This window comes from Mobula birostris, chromosome 5 (genome assembly GCF_030028105.1).
Source record: "Mobula birostris isolate sMobBir1 chromosome 5, sMobBir1.hap1, whole genome shotgun sequence".
NCBI classification, from domain to species: domain Eukaryota; kingdom Metazoa; phylum Chordata; class Chondrichthyes; order Myliobatiformes; family Myliobatidae; genus Mobula; species Mobula birostris.
Window position 1 is genome coordinate 18,661,395 of NC_092374.1, and position 26,920 is coordinate 18,688,314.

At 42.8% G+C, this 26,920-nt stretch overlaps 1 protein-coding gene across 7 annotated transcripts in view; it reads right to left on the reverse strand.

Moving 5' to 3' along the window:
- Window positions 1-26,920, reverse strand: part of glra3 (glycine receptor, alpha 3) — a 203,135-nt gene that overhangs the window by 170,914 nt on the left and 5,301 nt on the right. For all 7 annotated transcript variants that reach the window (XM_072257115.1, XM_072257114.1, XM_072257112.1 and 4 more), the window contains exon 2: window positions 12,561-12,628. In XM_072257115.1, coding sequence (XP_072113216.1) covers window positions 12,561-12,628 — 68 coding nt within the window. The remainder of the gene's footprint in view (window positions 1-12,560; window positions 12,629-26,920) is intronic.

Genomic DNA, 26,920 nt, shown 5'->3' on the forward strand with positions numbered 1-26,920 from the left:
ATTTGTAGAGTTCATTGCAACTGTTAACAAATGTTTTTCACTCCTTCCTTCTCAGGAGCCTGCAGAAGCCTGATTGAGCTTCCTTACTATATTGTCTGGGAAACATTTGCCATTTACAAGTCAATTCTATTGGCAAGTTGGGCTAATTGGTCTTTTTAATTTTGCAGATTGTATCAGTTAATTGTTATTCTACTGCACAGTTTTGTGCATAGAACTAGATTTGGCCTTTCTGGAATTGCATTGTCCTCCTCTCCAACAAACAGTAAAATTGAAAGCAGCAATTATATGTATAATGGCATTTCATTTACTGCACAGATTTCTGTTTTCTGGGTCATTTTTCCAAAGTTTAAGCACAGAAATATGATTTTATAATGAGACTGATAAAATTTGTTGCAAATGGTTTTCAACTGATACCGAGTAATTTAGAAATCACAATCTCTTTGAAAGAGGTGATTCATTAATGGAAAAGCATTTTTTAAAATGGTTTTTCATTTGGCAAGGTGTTATATGATTTCACAGCACAGAAAAAGGCCATTTGGCCCACCATGCTAACTGTCTCACTCTCTTTGTCTTTACCCACAGTACTGTAATTTTCTACTCTTCTCAGGTTTATACAATTCCCTTTATTACTAAATATTACTAAATCTGCTTACCTTGCCCTGTCAGGCTCTGCTCTGAAGACTTCAAAATAAATTATTTGCTTCATATCTGATATAGAATTGTATTTCCAGTAACTCAAATACTGCAGTTTGGTCCTATTAACTTCAATGGAACCAGACTTCAGATGCAGAGCACAATGTGCTCAGACCAGAAGAGATAAACTTTTGGACCTCTTCGTGGCCCCTGCACTTTATTTGTCTACATGCATGGCACTTTCCTTTTTACTTTAACACCATATTCTGCATTCTGTTTTCCTTTTACTACCTCAAAATCCTTATGGATAGATAAATCTGTCTGTATGGGATGCAAAGAAAAGCTGTATATTGGTACACCTTCATCATCAGCATTATGTACCAAGTCATATGACACAGGCAATCATGGACTTTGATCACTTCATCGAACACCTGTGATCCATCCACCAGAAGAAGCAGGATCTCCCAGTGGCCACCCATTTTAATTCCACTTCCCATTCCCATTCTGACATGTCCATCCATGGCCTCCTCTATTGTTGCGATGAGGACACACCCAGGTTAGAGGTACCTGGTCTTCTCTTCAGGTCTTCTATAAGCCTGAATGACTTCAAAGAAAAGAAGCCAAATCTAGGAAGTCTATCTACCTCAGCTAAAAAAGGTAACAACATCACGATGGATCTCCTCTGGTCTCCATTCCTTCCTACAATATAGCCACCAGAACTTAGCACATATAAACTAAAGAACACACACCAAAGTTGCTGGTGAACGCAGCAGGCTAGGCAGCATCTCTAGGAAGAACTACAGTCGACGTTTCAGGCTGAGACCCTTCATCCTGACATTGATGTGCGTTGCTTGAATTTCCAGCATCTGCAGAATTCCTATTGTTTACATATAAACTAAGGTTCCTTTTTTCAAAACCTGAAATTCTACTATTCACTCCAGCCTTACTTATTTGTTTGTTTATTTGTTTATTTATTTATTTATTTATTTTAAAATATGCGTTATTTCTAATAGAATATATATACTTAAAGAAAAACAGCACAAAACCAGAGAAAGGTGCCGGAAAAGGGTCAGTTATACCATAATGGATACCACCCACCCTGCTCATGGACTGTTTGTCCTACTTTCATCAGCGAGGAAGTTATGTAGAATCCATGCCAGAACAACAAGACTCAGTACAATAACTTTCCCCAGGCGGTAAGACTGATCAACACTTTCAACTACTTACCCACCCCACCACCACTATTTCCTGACAGAATCTCCTTATGTACAGACACTCCTATGCTTTCCATCATTTTATGGACATACAATCAATCAATGTATAGAGGTTTCTAATGTATTTATATTTATTGTGCTTTTCTATCATTGTGTTCTTTATTTTATTGTGTTTATTTTGTGCTGCATCAGACCCAGAGGAACAATTATTTTGTACTCCTTTACATTTGCATACTGGAAATGGCATTAAACAATCTTGAATCTTCATTTGCTCCATACATTCAGTAGTGTAAGCACTTTCTTTTTAATTGTAAACATGTGGCCCTTTGGGTGATGTACTCTTTCATTGCTTGAGGGGCTTCTCCACCAAACTGAGCCTATCCACATCTAGTTGTGATTCTGTGATTACAAAAAGCCATCTCTTGTTCCCTGCAACTTTCTCACCCTTTTTCACCTTGAATCACATCCTCCTGTTGACTAACCATGAAAGCATGGAGCAGATGAAATCAAGTAACACCAGGCTCAAGGACAGCTTCTGTTCTGCTGTTGCAATGGAATGATGTTTAGAACGGACATTTGCACAATAAGATGGACACCTGACTACTTCATCCTGGCCTTGTAACTTATTGTCTACTCGATTGTACTTTCTCTGCAACAGCCAATTCTACATTTTATTATTGTTTGCTCTTGCATTGCCTCAATGCATTGTGTAACAAAATGATCTGTACCATGGTCTGTACAACAAAATTGCATCTCGGTACATGTGATAATAATGAACCAATTACCAATATCTTCTGATCAATCGTGTAATTGGACTGGGCAACATGTAATGAAAGAAGATGCAGAATGTACCTCTAGGGAGACAGATTTCTGCAGTTCCTTTTCCCAATTACACAGCAATGAAAAGGGACTTCAGGAACGCCTGTTGAAATCCTGACCATTTATTTACTTGTTTGTTTGTTTGTTTGTGTATTTAATCTATTTATTGTGATACAGAGTGGGGTAAGCCCTTTTGGCTCTTTAAGCCACACCGCCCAGATTTTAAGGAGGAGCTTTGGAGACAATGGCATCTAACAGCAGCTCTTTTGCTGGCATCTTTGGAAACAGCTCTATTTCTATCTTTAATATCTCTATTTTTCCCTTTCAGGGTTCTTTTGAAGACCCTGACCTGGAGTTACACACTGGCATCGGTTCTTTGCGGGAATGGGACCCACTGTCAGGGTCTCATGACTGGCTGTTATTCAATATACTGAGGATGCGGCCTAGAAGGTTAGTTCGCCTTTGGAGTTTCGGAATTTCGTGGCTCTGGAGGTGGGCGGATTCGAGGTCAGTGCCTCTGCAGCAAATCGGTGTGTCGTGGGAGTACACGGAAGGTTGAAAGCAGCAAGCTGGCTGTGTGTCCAGAGACCCGAGTTCTTTGAGCACAGAGCTCAGAAAAAGTGAAGCAAAGGACTTTTAACATCATAAATCAGCGAGTTGTTTTGTTATGTCTCCCCTCTTGCTGTGAAACGGAGACATCTCTTTCTCCCTTATTAGGGAGCGTCTGTGGTATGTCGAATTACCAGGTGAATAAGTAGTCTTTGGGGTACTGCAAGTCTGCGTCTTTATTAATGCTTTGCCGGACGCCTGAGTGCTCAGTGGGGGATGCAAATGCTTTTTTCTTGTTGATGGGAGGGGGGATCATTGCTTTGCTGCTGCTTACACGTGGGTGGGGGAGCTGATGGGGGGCTTTGGGGTTCTAACATTTAACTGTCATTCATTCTTTGAGGCACACCCCTGTTTTCATGGATGTTTATGAAGAAAAAGACTATCAGGAGTATATTGTATACATTTTTCAGACATTAAATGTACCTTTGAAACCAGAATCCCCCAGTTTAATGCTAGCTTAATCATTGGACAATTTACAATGGCCAATTAACCTACTAACTGGTATGTCTTTGCACTGTGGGAGGAAACCAGAGCACCCGGAGGAAACCCACGCGGTCATGGGGTGAACATACGAACTCCTTCCAGCCGGAGGAGGAAATTGAACCCCGGACGCCTGTACTGTAAAGCATTATACTGCACTGCCCTGAGGACAAATCATGGCACTCAGGGCCTCTCAGGAATGATCTATAATCTGCAACCAAATCAGTAACAGCAAGATATTGTTCAAATTACACTTCCGACTTGCCTTCTCTTACTGAACCTGATGAGAAAGTCATGAAAGCAAATCACTTGAGGATTATTAATTACGTCTTCCACACTTTATGATCTGGAATTAGTGGACCATATCAAATTTAACGATATTGTGGAGATAATCCAACAGCTCCTTGTAGCGCCTCAAGGAGGTGGCAAATATCATTAACAACCCTCACGACATGGGACATGCTCTCTTCTCATTATTATCATCATCATCATCATCATCAGGGTGGAGATACAGGAGTCTGAAGACCTTGAATCATCATTTTAGAAACAATTCTTCCATGATTTCTGAACACTCAATGAAACATTAAACACTACCTCAATATTAATCTTTGGCACTATTTATATATTTTCTGTTGAAACTTACCATAAATTTTTGGCTCATATTGTACTGCTGAACAGTCTATCAACCCTTGAACAATACTTCATTAGTTGTCTTTTGCACTATTTATTTATCTTATTGCAACTCACTGTGATTTCTTTTACCTCTGCACTCTACTGCTGCCACAAAAGAACAACTTTCCAGACATATGTCAGTGATAATAAATATGACTCTGCCTCTACTACAAAAGTCATGCCCGCCAATTTTCTGCTCAACGTTTCCTTCTAATCTGAAGTGACATGGAAATTTGTGGCAACAGATTACTCAGTAATTAGTTCTGGTATTAAAAAGGTCGTGAATGGGATCCTGAGGAACTATGACTCTCATAATTATTGAAAAAACCATTTTATATGATGCCTCATAGACACTGCCCTAAGAAAAGCTTTGATATTCGGGAGGATCTAAAGTTATGCAGTTACGTGATACAATGTAACGCTTTCAACGCTGTTAAAATGCTCACAGGGGAAGGTTGTCTCTGATGCTCAGATACAGCCCTGATCTGACTTAAAATGACCGTCTCTGAGATAATAGGTTAAGACAGCATCGATTGCATTGAGGACTGAGGAGGCAGCAACAAGCCCTGAGCTGTTGTAATACTCTTAAAAGGAAAAGCAATGTACTTCCAAATCAGGATGGTGTGCAACTTTAAGGAGAACATAGAACAGTACAGATAGGAACAGGTCCATTGATTCATGAACTAATTGAACTAATAACATCTAATCTCTGCTGCCTGAATATCTGTATTGCTATTGAAATTGGGTTATCATTGTTATCTGCACCAAGATACGGTGAGAAACTATCTTGCATACTGTTCATACAGATCAAATCATTACGCAGCTCATTGAGATGGAATCAAGTACAGAGATAACAGCACAGAATAAAGAGTAAAAGAATACGGAGTAATGCAGGGTAGGTAAATGATAAAATGCAAGATCATAATACAAAGATTCAAAGCACATTTATTATCATAAAATGCTTAAGCTATACACCTTGAAATTTGCCTGGGGGCCACAAAGCAAGAACTCCAAATGACCCGATTAAAAGAAATCATAAAATACTGTGCAGAGAAGGAGAAAGAAAATACACATACACACATATCACGCAAACAGTAGAAGAGAACTGACAGCACCCCGGATCGGACTGAGTCCCAGATCTACTCCTGGAGCAACCAAAGTAGGCTCAAGCCTTGCTCCCCAGTTTATCGCACCCATGGGGCAGAAATGCACCATAGCCAGATCAGTTCACAGCCTCAGCGCTGTGGAGAAAGGAATAAATATTCATGGGAAAGCGAGTGAAATTAGCCTGACCCTCGCCTCCATCCCAACACTTGGGCTCCCATCTGGACTAATGTTTAATGATGCAGATTTTGAGACTAATAGTCCAGTTTATCATACAAAAATTCCATTGAAGAATCTGATTCTCTGCATATTCATATGCCTATCTAAGATCCCCTTAAATGCCTCTATTGTATCTGGCTCCACCACCATGGCTGGCAATACATTCCAGGCACCCACCACTCTCTATGTCAAAAACTTGCTCTGCTCATCTCCTTTGAACTTTCCCCATTTCATCTTTTCATGAGAGCTCTATCAGTCTGCAGGTGGTGTTGCTTCAATGATCCTGCTTCTTGGTGGTAAGTTTGTAGGTTTGGGAGGCACTGTGAGTAATCGAGGCAGCTGAATGCATCCTGTAGACGGTACACATTGCAGCCAGGGTGCACCAGTGGTGAAGGTATGGGGTGGCAATCAAGTCAAGTTTCAAGAGCCTTTTGGGAGCTGCACTCATCCAGTAAAGTGACGTGAAGTCTACCACACTCCTAACTTTGTCACAGTGGGCGGGGGGGGGGGCGCATTGGGAACAGACCCAAGTGCAAGACACAGACACTGAAGTACTAGGAAGAGGACTTGACTGGAGAACTAGAGTTAGAGATAGGACTGGAAGCAGACAAGGATTTGGGACAGGAACACAGACTAGGCTAGGGAAGCAGTACCAAGACAAGGGACTGGGAACAGGGAGCCTGGGCATGGACTCCAAGCCAGAGACTGGACAAGGACCCAGAACCTGGGTCTTGACTCAGGCTCGGACCCCAAAACCAGGCAAAGACATAGTGAGGCTTGGGTTCCTGGAGACCAGGCGAAGATGTGGAAAGGCTTGGGTTCCTGGAGAGCAGGCGAAGCTTAGGTTCCTGGAGGCTTGGGTTCTTGGAGGCTCAACAAGGACATGATGGGGCAAGGGTACTTCGAGGCAACTCCTGGGCAGGACGCAGGACTCACCCATACAGAGGCAAGGACAGGAAGGGACAGACACAACTGCAAGGTAACAGCAAACAGCCTGCCTTACCCAACAGAGACAAGGGAAAGGAGGGGACAGAACCAACTGCAGGATAATGGCAATCAACCTGGCTTACCCAACAGAGGCAAGGGACAGGAAGGGAGCTAGGTCCGGGGTGGCTCCAAGACCCGAGGCGGCCGGTAACCTCAGCGGGCTACAGAACAGCTAAATCCATATCCCGATGACTGCACTAGCCTTCCACCAGTGGGTTGCTCCAAGGGGAGACTGACAAGATGACCCAGCAATGACACTTGATCCCAGGGCCACTTATATTCCCAGCCCCAAGATGAGCATCAGGTGCTTATGGTTAAGTCCAACCGAAACCAGGGACAGCTGGAAGACCCGGAGTGCAGAGTCTGTGGACCGGACCTTGAACTGGAATGCAGACTTTGGACAGGACGATGACAAACTTATCCCTACAGATGGAGGAAGGTCTTGGGGAGCCAGATCTACTCTTGTGCAAGTAAATCCAGTGTCCTACTGTAGTGTATTTCATATTTCAGTGATATTTTAGTGATATTGTAAAGATAATTGTTTGAATAAGCATTCTTTGTTTACATAATTCTTTACAGATTATATGTAAGAAGTAAGGGAATGGCATTCGTCATTGCGGTACCACAAAATATATATGCACGCCTCACTAAAGGTAAAATGAAGTAGACACACATCGTTCACTCCTGATATTTTTGTGATTAGTTCGTGGAGTTACAAAACACAAGAGTGACAATGAATCCGAGATGATTACTACCTGTTGCAGCGCAGAACGTTCATTTTCTTCGCAAAGGGAAAGAAAGTTCAATTAAAAAATAAGCTTAGCATGTGTAAAGAAAGAAAGAAAGAAAGAAATTGACTTCACTGAGCTAAAAAGCTAAGTAGTCAAGTGGCAATTTAGAAAAGAGCACTAATCTGCATACTGTTAATGAAAAATCGGATAATGTTGAGGGTGATAAAAGACTGAGTAACCTTAAGATTTACAATGTGAAAATTAACAATCAACAAGCGATATGCTGTACACCAGAAGTGAACAGCAAAATAATTAAAATGGAATTGGACACTGGCTCCGATGATTCTGTCATTCCACAAAATGAATTTCAATTGCATTTCAAAGGTACTAAGCAGAAGCCTGCAGTTATCCAACTAAGAACTGTGGGAATGATATTCATACCAGTGAAATACAACAACCAACAAGCCACATTGGGCTTGTATGTGGTTAAAAACAGGTGGGTCAGCAATGTGGGGCTGTGACTGGCTAAGACAACCAAAACTTGATGGGAGATCTATCCATCATTGCATGTCACATTCCCTGCAGTAGAGTCAACTGAAGGGGAATTAAGAAAGGTACTGGATGATGCCTCTGCAGAGTTCAAGGATGGCATTGGGAAACTCGGATATATCAACGTTAAAATAGTGTTGAATGAAACTGCCACACCCAAGTTTTACTGAACCCATACAGTTCCTTATACCATGCTGATAAGGTAACAGTGAGATAGATCACATGAAATATTTCTTTTCAAGGTTGAGTAGAGCCCATGGGAATGCCAGTGGTCCCAGTAGCCAAGAAGGATGGGCCTGAAAGGATCTATGGTGATCTCAAGGTCACCATCAACCTAGTACTGAAAGTAGACCAATACACTCTACTCAGGATAGAGGCAAACAACAGGAATTCTGCAGATGCTGGAAATTCAAGCAACACACATCAAAGTTGCTGGTGAACGCAGCAGGCCAGGCAGCATCTCTAGGAAGAGGTACGGTTGAAGTTACAGGCCGAGACCCTTCATCAGGACTAACTGAAGGAAGAGCTAGTAAGGGATTTGAAAGTGGGAGGGGGAGGGGGAGATCCAAAATGATAGGAGAAGATAGGAGGGGGAGGGATGGAGCCAAGAGCTAGACAGGTGATTGACAAAGGGGATATGAGAGGATCATGGGACAGGAGGTCCGGGGAGAAAGACAAGGGTGGGGGGAACCCAGAGGATGGGCAAGGGGTATAGTCAGAGGGACAGAGGGAGAAAAAGGAGAGAGAAAGAAAGAATGTGTGCATAAAAATAAATAATGGATGGGGTACGAGGGGGAGGTGGGGCATTAGCGGAAGTTAGAGAGGTCAATGTTCATGCCATCAGGTTGGAGGCTACCCAGACGGAATATAAGGTGTTGTTCCTCCAACCTGAGTGTGGCTTCATCCTTACAGTAGAGGAGGCCGTGGATAGACATGTCAGAATGGGAATGGGACGTGGAATTAAAATGTGTGGCCACTGGGAGATCCTGCTTTCTCTGGAGGACAGAGCGTAGGTGTTCAGCGAAACGATCTCCCAGTCTGCGTCGGGTCTTGCCAATATATAGAAGGCCACATCGGAGCACCGGACGCAGTATATCGCCCCAGCTGACTCACAGGTGAAGTGTTGCCTCACCTGGAAGGACTGTCTGGGGCCCTGAATGGTGGTGAGGGAGGAAATGTAAGGGCATGTGTAGCACTTGTTCTGCTTACAAGGATAAGTGCCAGGAGGGAGATCAGTGGGGAGGGATGGGGGGGGACGAATGGACAAGGGAGTCGCGTAGGGAGCGATCCCTGCGGAAAGCAGAGGGGGGGAGGGAAAGATGTGTTTAGTGGTGGGATCCCGTTGGAGGTGGCGGAAGTTACGGAGAATAATATGTTGGACCCGGAGGCTGGTAGCATGGTAGGTGAGGACAAGGAGAACCCTATTCCTAGTGGGGTGGCGGGAGGATGGAGTGAGAGTAGATGAGCGTGAAATGGGAGGGATGCGTTTGAGAGCAGACTTGTTGGTGGAGGAAGGGAAGCCCCTTTCTTTGAAAAAGGAGGACATCTCCCTCGTCCTGGAATGAAAAGCTTCATCCTGAGAGCAGATGCGGTGGAGACGGAGGAATTGCGAGAAGGGGATGGCATTCTTGCAAGAGACAGGGTGAGAAGAGGAATAGTCCGGATAGCTGTGAGAGTCAGTAGGCTTATAGTAGGCATCAGGGCTCAAAGATGCTTTTCTGATCAGCTTTGGCTGGTGATAAGCTCACACTGAAAGACAAATCCAGAAGCAGGACTTGAGGTCTCTGGTCACGCCTTGGTCAGATCAGGCATAAGGTGATATACTCCAGCAGCTGGCACAGGCCTGTGGTGGGAAAATGCCTGACATGTACTTCAGGCAGTAGGCAATCATCACAGTACTGCAAAGGGCACAGTATGGGACTAATATTTCTGCACTTTCTCTGTAACAGTGACACATGTGGGATGGCACGGTAGTGTAGTGGTCAGCACAATGCTTTACAGGACCAGTAACCATTGCCTGTAAGGAGTTCGTATGTCCTCCCCAGGAACACATGGGTTTCCTCCAGGTGCTCCGGTTTCCTCCCACAGTCCAAAGACGTACCAGTTGGTAGGTAAATTGTCCCGTGATTAGGCTAGGGTTAAAATGGGAGGTGGGGGGGGGGCGGTTGCTGGGAGGCAGGGCTCGAAGGGCCAGAAGGGCCTACTCCATGCTATATTTCAATAAAAATAAAATATAAAAAATATATTCTGCATGTCTTCTTGTTACTACAGGACCCCGAAGACCCATCTCAATAATTCAGAAACAGCTTGCAGCATCATTACAGCACAGAGCATCAGATACACAACATTCACAAGTAAAACATAAAATCAGAACATGAATTATACAAGAAAGAGCAAAACAAAAGCAAAGTCAATCATAGTGCAAAGTAGTCAAAGTTCCTTCCAGATGGAGCAGTAAAGGTTATGTCGGTGGTTCAAGAACTGAATGATTGAAAGGAAGTAGCTGTTTTTGAATCTGGCAATGTGGGTCTTCAGCGTTCTGTACCTGTCTGATGGTAGGTAGCTGTGGAAATACGGCGCGTTGCAGATGGTGGGGATTATTCATCGTAGATCAAAGATGGCACCGATAATTGCCAACTCTTGCACGCAGTTCCAATGGGAATCATCAACCATTCTTGATTAGGACAAGAATATCCTAGGATTGGTTTAGAACTGATTTGGGATTGCTTCCTTAAGGTTGCTATAGCCAGGACAATTTCCCACTCTCTATGAGTGTCCCCGCTGGTGTGCGCCTCAAATAGCCTCTGAGAACCAAGCTCAGTTCCTGGCCTTCACATGTCACTCAGCTACTAAGCCCAGAGGAACCATCTCTACTGACAGGAGAAGGGGCAAAGGTGGATTACTGGCACCTTAAAACCAGTCACTTTGGGCTGATGATGCTCATCGGCTGTAGTTGCCAGCTCATCTAGCAGAAGGAAAACTCCAACCTCAAACCTCCATTGCTTTGCGGCTATACCCACTCATGGGGAAGGTTTTGGGAGTAAGCTCGGAGGGAAAAATCCAGAGCTGGAGTCCCTAAGGTAATCTTAGGTTGAGTTCATCACTGACTGTCAACTCCTGTGATGCAGCTGGTATCAAACTGTATCGGACTCTGCGGCTCCTTTGGGTTCATCTGTTGTATGGAGGGGGGGAGCCTGCTACATGAGCAACAGCTTCCTCTCCATATTGTACTGCCGAGGTTTGCACATCTAGGCAGCTGGGATGCAACATCCACGTTCGACCCTGACCGACGGAGGCCTCACTCTTGTTTAGAACCATTACAGATGGAATCCACAGTTACAGCCATTAACCCAGTGATATTAAACAACATACTGTAGTTTCTGGTGGGCACGTGGCCGAGTGGTTAAGGCATTCAACTAGCGATCTGAAGGTCGTGAGTTCGAGCCTCAGCCAGGCAGCCTGTTGTGTCCTTGAGCAAGGCACTTAACCACACAGTGCTCTGCGACGACACTGGTGCCAAGCTGTATTGGCCCTTGCCCTTCCCTTGGACAACATCGGTGTTGTGGAGAGGGGAGATTTGCAGCATGGGTAACTGCCGGTCTTCCATACAACCTTGCCCAGGCCTGCGCCCTGGAGAGTGAAGACTTTCCAGGCACAGATCCATGGTCTTGCAAGACTAACAGATGTAGTTCATGACATGTGCCAGCTATACTAAATTTGTTCTGATTCTGAAACACTGCCTTTCTGAGGTTGTGCTTCATGTAGATACTTTCAGTGGTGGGAAAGGATGTGACCATGATGTGTTGGACTAAGTCTGCTACTCTCTGCAGCTCCTTACTTTTCTGTATTCATGTATCTGTGCGTCGGTGGGAGGAGAGGAACCGTCACAATGTGCGCTGGCAATATCAGAACCCAAGGATGGAGGAAAGAGTCTGATGTAGAGATGGCAACCAGAGATCATTCATAATAATTCCAGCAGAACATCGGTGGCTCGGCTGAGCAACACTGTGAGACGCAACATTCCCAAAACTGGGACCCCACAATTAGTGCTAATCAGGCAACCATTTAAAGAATACAAGTGACACAGAACCCCCGAGCCTATCAAAATAAACTTCACAAGTTTAAACAGAAAGCAACAGGAGACCACATTACAAAGAGCAAGTCACTCCAGAAAAAACACAAGGAAATGAAATGAGAAACTACTCTTATTAAACAACAATTACCCAATTCAAGTGTTTTAAAAACCTTGGAGTCCAACACTCTCTGGCTCTCTGCACAGGCTCAAACAGCTCATTACAGTAACTATCGACATTTCAGGTCAAAACCCTGCATCAGTACTGATGATTTTTTTTAACCCTTCAGAATGTCCCTCTCATAATACACCATCACTCTAACTAACAAGTTCAATTAAAAACTTCAAGTAATAACACCATATAAAGAGATACTATCCCACGGCAAAAAAAAGGCAACTGATAAAACAATGAATTGTCATACGTAAATCCAGCATCATACAGGGAGCCCAAGGGAAGGTAAAGAAACTCACCATCGTTGTCTCCGCAATTGAGCCAAAGCTGTTGATAAATATGTTGCAGGTGACATTGACAGGAGGGCCTATGGAAAGAACGAACAAAGCATTGAATTCAGCATGTAGAGCAACACTGAGAGCAAAACATCAATTTCAGTTAGTTCACTCATTTCAGCATGCAGTGGCTCGAAGAACTTGCTCAAGGCTGCTTCACACCTTTGCGTTTTTAGTTTGACCCTCTTACTCTGCCTCCCACTGATGTGTTTCTGTTTTCAGCTTGAGGGGATTATAGAGTCATCAATTCAGAAAACACTACAGGACAGCAACAGTTCCTTCACCCCATACAGTCTGTGCTGAATTATTTTGCTGTCTTAGTCCCATTGTCCTGAACCGGGACCATAGCTCGCTACACCCCTCCCACCCATGTACTTATTCAAACCTCTCATAAATGTTGAAATCAGTTCCACATCCACTACTTGCGCTATGTGTCGTATATTTTAGTGGCACCTGCTTAAGATGTCTTCCAGAGTGACGTCTGATCCCGCTTCAGGACATATCGCGCCAGCTACCGTTGTGTGTGTTGGCATGTTAGGTGTGTGCAGCAGAGCTTGCATTGATCCTGTCTATTTATATTTCCTGCTGCCCTGGGAAAGCAACCAGCATATTCACCGACGCCTGCCACCCCATTAACTCAAGAGATTCTGCACATGCTGGAAACCCAGAGGAGCAGACACAAAATGCTGGAGGAGCTCAACAGGTCAGGCAGCTCCTATGGAGGGGAATAAGGGTCTCGGCACAAAACAGCGACAGATTATTCCCCTCCATAGATACAGCCAGATCTGCTGAGTTCCTCCAGTGTTCTGTGTGTATTGTGCCCTCCTGTCATTCTCTCAGCTCTGTCGGGCAGATGATATAAAAACTTGACAACATACACCACCAAGTTCAAGGACAGCTCCTATCCCATTGTTATAATACTTGAATGGACCTTCTCTTCAATAAAGGTGAACTCCTGATCTCTCAATCTACCTTGCTGTGGCCCTTGCACTTATTGTCTGTTTGCGTTGCACCTTCTCTGGATCTGCTCCGTAACACGATGAGCTGCATTTCTGTTATTACTTTTCCCTTTGTACAATTTTGAAGTACTTTCATTTTGGAATGATTGGTATAGATGACATGCAAAACAACATTTCTCACTGTACTTCAGTATGGCCACAATTATAAATCAATTACCAATTGTAGCCTTTGTGCTCCCTGCTTACCACCTTCTCCCTTCATCCTCCCCACCGCTCCCTCCACCTGGCTCCATCTGTCTTTTTCCTCTTCTCACCCACCTGCATCCGACTCCCAACCCTACACCGTACCCTCCTCAATTTGGTTCTGTTTGCCCATCATCCCGCACCCCTCCCCTGTCCACCCATCATCTATTGTCCCCTGTGTTACCCCTTCCCTCTCCTTTTATACCAACCTTTTCCTCTCCACTCTCTCTCCTGGTGCACAGAGTCTCAATCTAAAATATCAACAATTCTTGCCCCCATAGAGGGCTGCTTGACCCAATAAGTTCCTCCAGCAGGTTGTTTCTTATTTGCCCCTCCCAGCTGACTTTGCTAATCGGCCAAGGCACTGCTTTGCCAAAACTGTGCAGTGGCTAACGTGCAATGGCTTGATTAAGCTTTTGACTTCAAGGAATCACCTCAGGAGGATTGACTCCCATTTCCACAGGAGCATTAACAATTTCTGGACGTTCAAATGGACTATGTGGAAATTTTTTTCTAAATTCTTCTCAATAACCTTCCTTAACAGTCATAGAATGTTAGAGCAATGCAACACGGTTACAGGCCCTTTGGCCCAATAAGACCATGCCGTCAATATTGCCACCTTTCTGGTCACAATTTCCCACATTCCATCCATATCCTCCCAGGCTCTCCCCCCACCCCATATACCTATCCAAGTGCTTTAGTAGTTGACACTTTAAAACCTGCCTCAAGCAATTCCTCTTCAAGCTCATTCCATATACTCACAACATCTGTGCAAAAAGGTTGCCCCTCAGGTCCCTTTTAAATCTTCCTCCTAAATCTATGCCCCCTAGTTTTAGACTCCCTTACCCTGGGGTAAAGAATGTTATTTTCCTCCTTAGTTATGTTTCTCATAATATTAAACACTTCTATAATGTTGCCTGTCTCCTATGTTCCAAAGAAACAAAACATAGGCTGGTCAACCTCCCTATAACACAGTTCTCCCCTCCTAGTCTTGGCAATATTATTGTAAATCTTTTCTGCTCTCTCTCCAGTTTAAATTTGTCTTTCCTATGACAGGGTGACCAAATTTATATGGTACATGAAGGACGACCTCATCAACGACTTATACAACTGCAGCACAACAGCCCAACTCTTGTACTTAATTCCCTGAATGATAGAGGTCAGTGTGCTAAATGCCCTTTTCACCACACTGTGATGATGCCTTCAATGAGCTATGTACTTGTACTCCTCGATCCCTCTTTTCCATTATATTCTCCAATGTCTTACTATTCACTGAGGAGTTATGGTGTGGTTTAGCTTTCTAAAATGCAGTTATCTGTATTATCTGGCTAGCTGTGATATTGCAGTCTGTAACGGTAGCATAGCAGTTAGTGCAATGCTTTAGCGTATCAGCAGTAAGATCGGGGTTCGATTCCCACCACTGTCTGTACAGGCAGATTTGTACCGTCTGCCTGTGACGGTGTGGGTTTCTTCCAGGTGCTCTGGGTTTCTCCCACATTCTGAAGACATGGTTAGGGTTAGTGAGTTGTGGCATGATATGGCAACACTGGTGGGCTGTCCAACATAATCCTCATGCATTTGATGCAAATGACACATTTCACTGAATGTTCTGCTATACATGTGATAAATAAAGCTAATAATAAATAAAGCTAGATCCAATGACATCAATAGGAATTGAGACATAAATTAGGTACCTGCTCTTGATGCATACACTCTGTATTAATTCTTTATTCTTTTTAATTATTTGTAAATAAATTTTTGGAAGCAGCTTTGTCAACAGAAAAAGTTTGTAAGACCATAAGACTACAAGAGAGAGGAAGAGAATTAGGCTATTTGTCCCATCGAGTCTGCTCCGCCATTTCATTATGGCTGATCCAATTTTCTTCTCTGCCCCAATCTCCTGCCTTCCCCCCTATTGCTTCATGCCCCATCCAATCAAGAATCTATCATCCTCTGTCTTGAATATACATAAAGACTTGACCTCCACAGCTTCTTGTGGCAAAGAATTTCACAGTTTCACCACTCTGTGGCTAAAGAAATTCCTCCTTATCTCTATTCTAAAAGGAGGCTCCGGGTTCTGGAGGAAGTTGCCGAGGCTGTACGTTCATTGCACTCGGGGAAGGCTCCAGGTCCTGATGGATTTTCTGAAGAATTTTATAAGGCTTTTTCTTCATTGCTTATAATTTATGTTCTACCCTTACTGATTCCTTCAAGGTGGGTTGGTTGCCAATCTTTTTATGAAGCTTCCATTTCGCTTATTCTTAAAAAGAATAAGAATCCCACTGAATGCTCTTCATACAGACCAATCTCTTTACTCAATGTTGATGCTAAGACCTTATCTAATGTTTTAGCCCCTAGACTCGAAAATATTATACCTTCTGTAATATCTGATGATCAGACAGGATTTATTAAAAATCAATATTCCCATTTTGATATACGGTGATTGTTAAATGTTATGCATTCTCCATCCAAGGAAATATTGGAATGTGTGATTTCTCTGGATGCGGAGAAGGCTTTTGACCGAGTTGAATGGAATTACCTATTTAAAACCTTAGAAAATTTTAATTTTGGGCCCAATTTTATTCATTGGATTAAATTACTTTACATATCTCCCTTTTCTCGGGTCCTTACTAACTTTCAGAATTCTAAACCAATTGAACTCCAACGTCGAACCAGACAAGGATGTCTGTTGAGTCCTTTGCTTTTTGATTTGGTATTAGAACCTTTAACAATTGCCTTTTGAGAGTCTAAAGATATAACCGGTACCTTAAGGAAAGGTACTTTTCAAAAAGTCTCACTTTATGCTGATGACCTATTGCTTTTTACATCTAATGTTACAACTTCTTTACCCTCTATGTTGCTTTTACTGACTAATCTTATTCAGCTTTCAGGATATATATTGAATTTACATAAGAGTGAATTGTTTCCTTTAAATAATTTTATACCAACCGATATTAACCTTCCTTTTAAAATTGAAAGAAAACAATTTACATATTTGGGTGTAACAATCACTAAGAATTATAAAGATCTATTCAGAGAAAACTTTCTAACCTTAATGAATTATGTGAAAAAGACACTTTCTAATTGGCCACCTCTCTCTTTATCATTGATTGGTCGAATTAATTCTATTAAAATGAATATTTTACCTAAATTTATATTCCTTTTTCAAGCCGTACCTGTTTTTATTTCTGAGTCTTTTTTTGATTCTTTAGATTCGATTCTTTCTTCCTATATATGGAAGAACAGAAAACCCTGATTAAATAAAGCCCACCTTCAAAAATTTAAAAAGAATGGAGGCCTTGCTCTACCCAATTTTAGGTTATATTATTGGGCAATTAACATACGAAATCTTACGTTCTGGTTATATTATATTAATCATGAGGATTGTCCAATATGGGTCTTTTTGGAAGCTAACTCTGTTATGAAATTTTCTATTATTTCCCTTCTTGGATCCTCTCTTCCTTTATCTTTAAATAAATTAACTGACAGTTTGGTGGTTAAACACACTTTGAGGATCTGGCTACAGTTTAGAAAACATTTTGGTTTATTGAGGTTTTCCCTTTCCTATTTTTTCTTATTTTTTTTAAACCATCTGCGACTGATCTGTTTTTTAGAGAATGAGATAGATTAGGCATTAAACGATTTCAGGATCTGTTTGTTGGAGGGCTTCTTTCTTCTTTTGAGCAGCTCTCAGTGAAATATAACCTATCAAATACCCACTTTTTTCGATATCTACAGATTGGGAGACTTTTTAAGATCTAAACTACATATATTTCCTATCAGCCAGATAAGAACATAATAGATGTAATTTTTAATTTGAAAGCTTTTGATAATGGCTCAATATCTTATACTTATGGTCTGTTGTTGGGACTGAGAATGGCTCCTTTAGACAAAATTTAAAAAGTCTAGGAAAAGGATTTCCAGACTTCATTATCTGATGAGACTTGGAGGGCGATTTTCAAAATGGTTAACTCTTCACAAGTCTTTCAATCCCAGAATCAATTTGTAAACCTTCTTTGAATTCTCTCCAATGTCAGTGCATCCTTTCTTAGAAAAGAGGTGCAAAACAGCTCACAATACCCCAAGTGAGGTCTCACCAGTGTTTGATAAAGCCACAACACTGCATCCTTGCTTTTATACGCTAGTCCTCTCGAAATGAATGCTAACTTCACATTTGTCTTCCTCACCACCAACTCAACCTGCAAATTAAGCTTTGGGGAATCCTGCACAAGGGCTTCCAAGACCCTTTGCAGATCAGATTTTGAATTTTCTCTCCATTTAGAAAATAGTATACCCTTTTATTTCTTCTACCAAAGTGCTTCCTGACCAAACACTTCCTGACACTGTATTCCATCTGCCACTACTTTGCCCATTCTCTTAATCTGTCTAAGTCCTCTATAAACTCTCTACTTTCTCAAAACTACCTGCCTCTCCATCTATCTTTGTATCATCCATAAACACAAAGCCATCAATTCCATCATCAAGTCATTGATATACAACATAAAATGAAGCAATCCCAACACGAACCCTTGTGGAACACCGCTTATCACTGGTAGACAACCAGAAAAGGCTCCCATTATTCCCACACTTTGCATCCTGCCAATTAGCTAATGCATTATCAATGCCCTTATATTTCCTGTAATACCATGGGCTCTTAACTTGTTAAGCTGCCTCATGTGTGGCACCTTGTCAAAAGCCTTCTGAGAAACCAAGTACACAACATCTTCCAATTCCCCTTTGTCTATCCTGCTTGTTATTTCCTCAAAGAATTCCAAAGAGCTGTCAAGCAAATTGTTCCCTTAAGGACAATTTGCTTACTATGGCCTATTTTATCATGTGCTTCCAGGTACCCCGAAACCACATCCTTAACAATCGACTTCAAAGTCTTCTCAACCACTGAGGTCAGACTAACTGGCCTATAATTTCCTTTCTTCCGCCTCTCTCCTTTCTTTAAGAGTAGAGTGACATTTGCAATTTTCCATTCTTCTGGAACCATGCCAGAATCAATTGATTTGTGAAAGATCATCACTAATACCGCCATATTCTCTTCACCCACCTCTTTCTGAATCCTGTGGTGTAGACCATCTGGTTCAGTTGAGTTATCTACCTTCAGACCATTCAATTTCCCAGTTGTCCAATGTCTACTCTCGCCTCTCTTACATACCATCTGAAGAAACTTGGTATCCTCTTTAATATTATTCCATCGTATTCCACCTTTTCCCTTTTTTTTATGATTTTTTAGTTGCCTTCTGTTGGTTTTTAAAAGTTTCTGATCCTCTAATTCTCCACTAATTTTTCCTCTGTTATATGCCCATTCTTTGGCTTTTTATATTGACTTTGATTTCTCTTGTCAGCCACAGTTATGTCATCCTGCCTTCAGAATACTTCTTCCTCTTTGGGTTGTATATATCTTGAACCTTCTGAATTGTTCCCAGAAATTCCAGACATTGCTGCACTGGTGTCCAGCTGTCATTCCTGCCTGTGTTCTTTTCCAAACATTTTTGTTTGGCTCCTGTCTCATACGTCAGTAATTTCCTTTACTCCACTCTAATACTGATACTTTAGCTTCTCTTTCACAATTTGCAGGATGAATTCTATCAACCGTGGGATAAAGTTTAAGATCCGAGAGGTAATGTTGCAGCTATATCGGACCCTGGTCAGACCCCACCTGGAGTATTGTGCTCAGTTCTGGTCGCCTCACTACAGGAAGGACATGGAAACCATAGAAAGGGTGCAGAGGAGATTTACAAGGATGTTGCCTGGATTGGGGAGCATGCCTTATGAAAACAGGTTGAGTGAACTCGGCCTTTTCTCCTTGGAGCAATGGAGGATGAGGTGACCTGATAGAGGTGTACAAGATAATGAGAGGCATTAATCGTGTGGATATTCAGAGGTTTTTTCCCAGGGCTAAAATGGCTAGCACGAGAGGGCATAGTTTTAAGGTGCTTGGAAGTAGGTACAGAGGAGATGTCAGGGGTAAATTTTTTACGCAGAGAGTGGTGAGTGCGTGGAATGGGCTGCCGGTGGCGGTGGTGGACGCAGAAATGATAGGGTCTTTTAAGAGACTCCTGGATAGGTACATGGAGGTTAGAAAAATAGAGGGTGATGGGTAAGCCTAGGTAATTTCTAAGGTAAGGATGTGTTCGGCACAGCTTTGTGGGCTGAAGAGCCTGTATTGTGTCGTATGTTTCTATTTTTCTATATTTGCACTATGACCTCGACTTCCTAACCAGGAGACCACAATGTGTGAGGATTGGTGATAACATATCCTCCTCGCTGACTATCAACACTGGAGTTCCTCAGGGGTGTGTGCTTAGCCCACTGCTCTATTCTCTACATACACATGACTGTGTGGCTAGGCATAACTCAAATACCATCTATAAATTTGCTGATGATACAACCATTGTTGGTAGAATCTCAGGTGGTGACGAGAGGTCGTACAAGAGTGAGATATGCCAACTAATGGAGTGGTGCTCCAGCACCAAACTGGCTGGCACTCAACGTCAGTAAGATGAAAGAGCTGATTGTGGACTTCAGGAAGGGTAAAACAAAAGAACACATACCAATCCTCATAGAGGGATCAGAAGTGGAGAGAGTGAGCAGCTATAAGTTCCTGGGTGTCAAGAACTCTGAGGATCTAACCTGGTCCCAATATATCAATGTAATTATAAAGAAGGCAAGACAGTGGCTATACTTTATTAGGAGTTTGAAGAGATTTGACGTGTCAATAACTACACTCAAAAACTTCTATAGTTGCACCGTGGAGAGCATTCTGACAGGCTGCATCACTGTCTGGTATGGAGGGGCTACTGCACAGGACTGAAAGAAGCTGCAGAAGGACATAAATCTAGTCAGCTCCATCTCAGGTACTAGCCTACAAAGTACCTAGGACATCTTTAGGGAGTGGTGTCTCAGAAAGGCATTATTAAGGTCCTCCAGCACCCAGACATGCCTTTTTCTCACTGTTACCATCAGGTAGGAGGTACAGAAGCCTGAAGGCACACACTCAGCAATTCAGGAACAGATTCTTCCTCTCTGCCATCCGATTCCTACCTTTGGACACTACATCACTCTTTTTTAAATATACAGTATTTCTGTGTTTGCCCATTTTTAAAATCTATTCAATATACGTTATTGACTTACTTGTTTGTTTATGATGATAATTATTACTATTTTTTCTCTGCTAGATTATGTATTGCATTGAACTGCTGCTGCTAAGTTAACAAATTTCACGTCACATGCTTGATTCTGATTCTTTTATTAACTTAAGCTTTATCTGACTTTTACAAAACAGGCTTCTTTAAAAATCTTTTTCAGCATGGTTGCCTGGAAACTGCTCAGTCTGCAATATTCATGTGTTTTCCTTTTGGCATTTTAAGTAAAGCAAGAATATTGGAAGGCATAATCAATGAAGTGATAGGGCAATGAACACAAAATGGAGGAGAAACTCAACAAGTCAGGCAGTGCCTATGGAGGGGAGTAAACAGTCAGCATTTCAAGCTAAGACCCTTCATCAGGACAGGGCAAGTAAGGGTGCTGAATCCAGAATAATAGATGGGGGGAGAGGTAAGGAAGGAATACAAGCTGGCTGGTGATAATTGAGACCTGGTGGTGGGTGAGAGAGGGGGATGAAGTAAGAAGCTGGGAGCTAATAGGTGGAAGAGTAAAGGGCTGAAGAAGAAAGAATCTGATAGGCGAGAACAGTGTACCACGGAAGAAAGGGAAGGATGAGGGGAACCAGAGGGACATGGTGGGCGGATGAGAAGAAGTTCTGATGAAGGGTCTCGATCTGAAACGTCAACTACTTATTCCCATCTGTAAATGTTATCTGATTTGCAGAGTTCCTCCAGCATCTTGTGTGTGTTGCTCAAGATTTCCAAAACCTTTAGAATCTCCTGTGTGAGTTTCAGGATCATTTTCAAACCTTTCAAAAAAAAAGTGTTTTTAGGAAAGGTTGAGCAGGTTAAAGATTTCTTTTCCAGAAACACAAGGGAAGGTAACCAATCAGCTTGCAGGAGGTAGCTAGGTCACTGAAATTTTTAAAACAGGCTGTAGGTACAGGGCAGAGAAATCAGATTCTTGCCTACAAAGATTGTTATTAATGGAATACTGCATTCTCTGTAAGTACACAGGCAATATTCACTTGGTCTCAGCTGCCACAGTTCCATTTGCATGTCCCCTTGTCTGTAGGTGAAGGAAAATATATAGCAGTGATTCAGCTGATAGTGAATTCTCAGAGACAAGCTCATAAACAGTATGATTGGTGTGCCCTGTAGCACACATCTTACAAGGTGTATTCATTTCCAGGCCTTTTTGTATAGACATCCTATATAGGACACATGTTGAACTCTCCATTTAAAGGCTTCATTGGAACATATCCACGAGATGTAACAATCTGAAGCAATAATGTTAATTCTCCATGATCTGAACAAAATATCTGAATTAGGTTTATTATCACTGACTTAGATAACATAAAATTGGATGTTTTTGCAGCAGTAGTACTGAGCAAAGGCATAATGTTACAGCAAAAAAAACAGAAAGAAATAAGAAGTGCGAATAAAGCTAGTTCTCATGGACTTATTGCCTATTCAGAAACCTGATGGCAGAGGGGAAGGAGGTATTTTTGAATCTTTGACCTTGGGTCTTCAGGTTCCTGTATGTCCTTCCTGATGGTGGTTCCAAGAATAAGGCATATTCTGGATGGCGTGGGTCCTTAGTGATGGATGCCGTCTTCCGGAAGGACTACTTCTTGAATCCACGATGCTTACTCGGCTCTGCGACTGAACTGAACTGAGGCTGTGCCCTGCTTGGGCTGCTCCTGGCCTCGTGTCTGTGCACTCACTTTCATTCTGAATGCGATTTGCTTATTTTTATTGTTTGTGTGATTTGCTTTTTTTTCCCCTCTCTGCACATTGGATGCTTGAAGGTCTTTTTTATGGGTTCTTTTGGGTTTGTCTTGTAGCTTCCTGTAAGGAGACGAATCTCAAGGTTGCATAATGTATATACACTCTTTGATATTAAATGTACTTTGAACTTTGAACTTTGATGGGGAAGGATGTACCCATGATGAAACTGCTGACTCTTCAACCCTCTGTAGCCTCTTACAATATAGGAGGAGACACTTGAGCATAAAAATCCCATCTTAAATTTGTATTAGTATCTTTTTAAAATTTCTTTTCATTGTGTTTTTTTATCAGCTTTTGTCATTTCAGTTTTCCTTTTCTTTCTCCCCATCACAAGGAAGAAGTGATTACACATGAATGACATCACCTTTAATCTTTTCATTCCTGCACTCACCATCTGGCAGTGTGTCAGAAGGTGTTATTCTAGATAAGAAATACAAACGAGCACATACTTAAGTTAAATAAAAACAAAGTTATGCACGCAACTGGTGACTTGAAAACAGAGAGCTTTGGAAAAGAGAGGGTGCGGATGAGGGTCACAAGAATGACACTGCGAATGAAAGGGTTAACATATGAGGAGCATTAGTTGGCTCTGAGCCTGTACTTACTAGAGTTTAGAAGAATGAGGGGGTGATCTCTTTCAAATACTGAAAGGCCTAGATAGAGTGGATGTGAAGAGGAAGTTTCCAATACTGGGGAAGTTTAAGACCACAGGGCACAGCCTCAGAATAGAAGGACGCCCCTTTGGAATAGAGATGAGAAGGAATTTCTTTAGCCAGAGGATGGTGAATCTGTGGAATCCATTACCACAGACAGCTAAGTAATTGGGTATATTTGAAGTGGAGGTTGACAGGTTATCGATTCATAAGGGTGTCAAAGGCTATAGGTGGAAGGCAGGGGAATAGGGTTGAAAGGGAAAATCATTCAGCCATGATGGAATGGTAGAACAGATTCATTGGGGCAAATGGCCTAATTCTGCTCCTATTGTCTGTCTTATGATCTTATGGAACTTGGAATGACTCCCTGACTCTCTAGATTGAAAGACCGTTCAAGACCAGAATCAACATTTCTTCAGTAAACCAGGCAGCAGTCCTAAAACAGCTGCTCCACCACTTTGCAAGGACTATTACTTCTATCAGTGACATTTTACTCTGAAGTTGAAGACAAATGGTACCTCATCTTCCTTCCATCATTGCAGTTAGTTGTAACATAACTATATTCCTGCACATTGAAGCCTTAATGAGCAATGCTTAAAGTGTCATTGCAATGTGTGAAATCCATCTTGATATAGCAAAGTCCATTAACTCAAGAATTCAGTTTCATTCTCTTTGCTTGGAATTTGTTGTAAATACCTTTCATGGGAATGGAACATGCCTCAAACCCTGCAGACCTTGATCAACACACACAAAATGCTGGAGGAGCTCAGCAAGTCAGGCAACATCTATGGAGGGGAAAATATTCGATGTTTTAAGTTTTGACTCTTCATCAGTACCGGAAGAGAAGGAGACAGAGGCCAGAATAAGAAGGTGGGGGAAGGGGAAGGAGTACAAGCTGGCAGGTGATTGGTAGAAAAGGGAAAGAGCTGAGGAAGAAGGAATCTGATAGGAGAGGGCAGTGGACCATAGAAGAAATGGAAAGAGGGGGATAACCAGAGGGAGGTGATGGGCAAGTGAGGAAAAGAGAAGTGGTGAGAGGGAAACTAGAATGGGGAATGGAAAAAGAAAGCAGGAGAGAACACTAATTACTGGAGTTCAGAGAAATCAGGTAGGAAGCTACTCAGACATGTTGCTCCTTCAACCTGAGTTCGGTCTCATTGTGGCAGTAGATGAGGCTATTGTCAATCTTGTCAGCATGGGAATGGAAAATCAAATTGATGGCCACTGGAAGATGCTGCCTCTTGTGGCAGACAGAGCAAAGGTGCTTGACGAAATGGTCTCCCAATCTGTGTCAGGTCTCACTGGTGTAGATGTCAGGCCATACCGGGAGCAGAGGATACAATAGATGACCCCAACGCGCTCACCAATGAAGTGTTGCCTCACCCAGAATGACTGTTTGGGGGCTATGAATGGTGTTAGGACAGGTTAAGCACTTGCTCTACTTGCAGAGATAAGTGTCAAGAGGAAGATCAACTCCATATCCACTATTTGTTGAAGACTTGACCAAGAAGAATATAGGTGCCATTGTCAGTCTTTTGATAGGATGGTGATTCCTTTACAGCCCTGCTCAGTCAGTCAGTCAGTCGGCCAGTGGGTGCCGTCCCAAATCCCGGGTTGGTGGCTATGCACCTCTATCGTCTTCGATCTTGCGGCAGGACAGAGTACGGCCTCTCCTCCAGTTTGTTCTCGCTGGCCGCCTTGGCACCGCCCACCGCCACCCCGCTGAACTCGAGCCCGAGGCCGTGTCGGCCTCCAGCTGCAGCCACTTCTTTGAGCTCGGTCCTTCCCTAAGCAGAGGCCTTGGGCAGGTCCAGGCACACGGTGCAGCGCCCAAGTTCATCGTGTCTCTTCTAACTAGGTACATAGCATACGATTCGTAGATACGTGGTGAGGCTTTAATCTCTTCCACGGAAGATGGCCGTTGGCTCACACATCCACCCTTTGTCAGGTCTTGTCTTTTTTAGTCCCGCTGGGTGTCCTCACACCCTCCTCACCAGACTAAGTCCGGTGGGGGAACCGGCCCAAGTCGCTGACCACTCAACCATGGCCCCCGGCTGAGCGCCGGGCACCCGGCCCCCGCCGAATCCCTGCTCAACTGTCTGTTAAAGATAGTGTAGGACAGGGGCTCTAGAGATACCCTGGGGTAGTTCCCCAAGCAAAGTACTCAAAACACCTGGCAGAACACCTCATCACCGGAACTCACCATCAAGCACCAGGACTTCACTTGGCTGGTAGTGAGAGAGGCCCTCCCAGACAGATCCTTCCCCCACAGTGGAAATAACATGTCCAAGACACACTGCTCTCGGGATGGCTGCGGTTGGGAACAGACAGTTACCCACCTATTTGTAGACTGTGGATTTGCTAAGAGGATATGGAGAAGGATGCAAGGGTATCTTGTCTCTAGTCATCCCCAGCAAGTGCACAAGAGATGCATTGAAGCTCAGTCCAGCCAATGCACAATCTAGGCTCCTTCTGCTACTGCACATGGAGAGGCTGATTCTCTCAAATATGGACTAGCCCAACGGATCACATGTGGCAAAAGTGCAATGGTTTCAAAGCAAAGGTGTTACCACTATTGAATATATATACCAAATGACAAAATGAATGTAAAAACTTATTGCATTGTTTTTCTTTTCATATAATAAACAGCAACTTTAAGGAAGCTTGTCTCAAGAACCAAGGTACAAGTAAAGACAACCGACAAAAGCATTGTGGTGTACAGGATTACTTGTGGAGACTGCAACAAGAACTATGTTGGCCAGACAGGACGCAAGCTCTCAACATGTTTACGAGAACACAAATTGGTGGTACAGAGACATGATCCATTGTCACTGATCTTGGTACATGAAGACCAAGAAGGTCTCCACTTTCACTGGAACACTGTGGGTGTTCTTGCATAGGCAAATGTGAAGCAGATACGAGAAGTCTTAGAAGTGTGGTTCTCTTCTGATAACTGTAAACAAACATATTGCAATAGACACCATCTACGAAAGCCAAGGAAATGCAAGCCAATAGAATTCGATCAAAACTTTTCCATGGAGAGCTTCCAGACCGTTCAGGCTGACCGGAAGTGCACTGAGAGCGGTAAGTGTAAAGGAGTTGGGGCTTGCTGTTCTGGTTAACAACAGATGGTGTAATACTGGTCATATTACGATAGAGGAACATGTTTGTAGACCGGATATTGAACTTTTTGCTGTTGGACTCCGGTCATATATCACCAAGATACAACAGTGGGCATCACGGGAGGTTGTTCCTGCCTGTGGCCATCGAACTTTGCAGCTCCTCCCATGGAGGGTCAATCACCCTGAGCCAATAGGCTGGTCCTGGACTTATTTCCATCTGGCATAGTTTGCATATTGTTGTTTGATTGTCTGTGGTTTTTGTATTGCTATATTTATGCTCTATTCTTGGTTGGTGCGGCTGTAACGAAACCCAATTTCCCTCGGGATCAATAAAGTATACCTATCTATCTATCTATCTATCTATCTTCAAGGGTCCTTTTTTATCTTTATTTTCCAGTTCTGATGAAATGTCGACTGTTTACTCTTTTCCATAGATGCTGC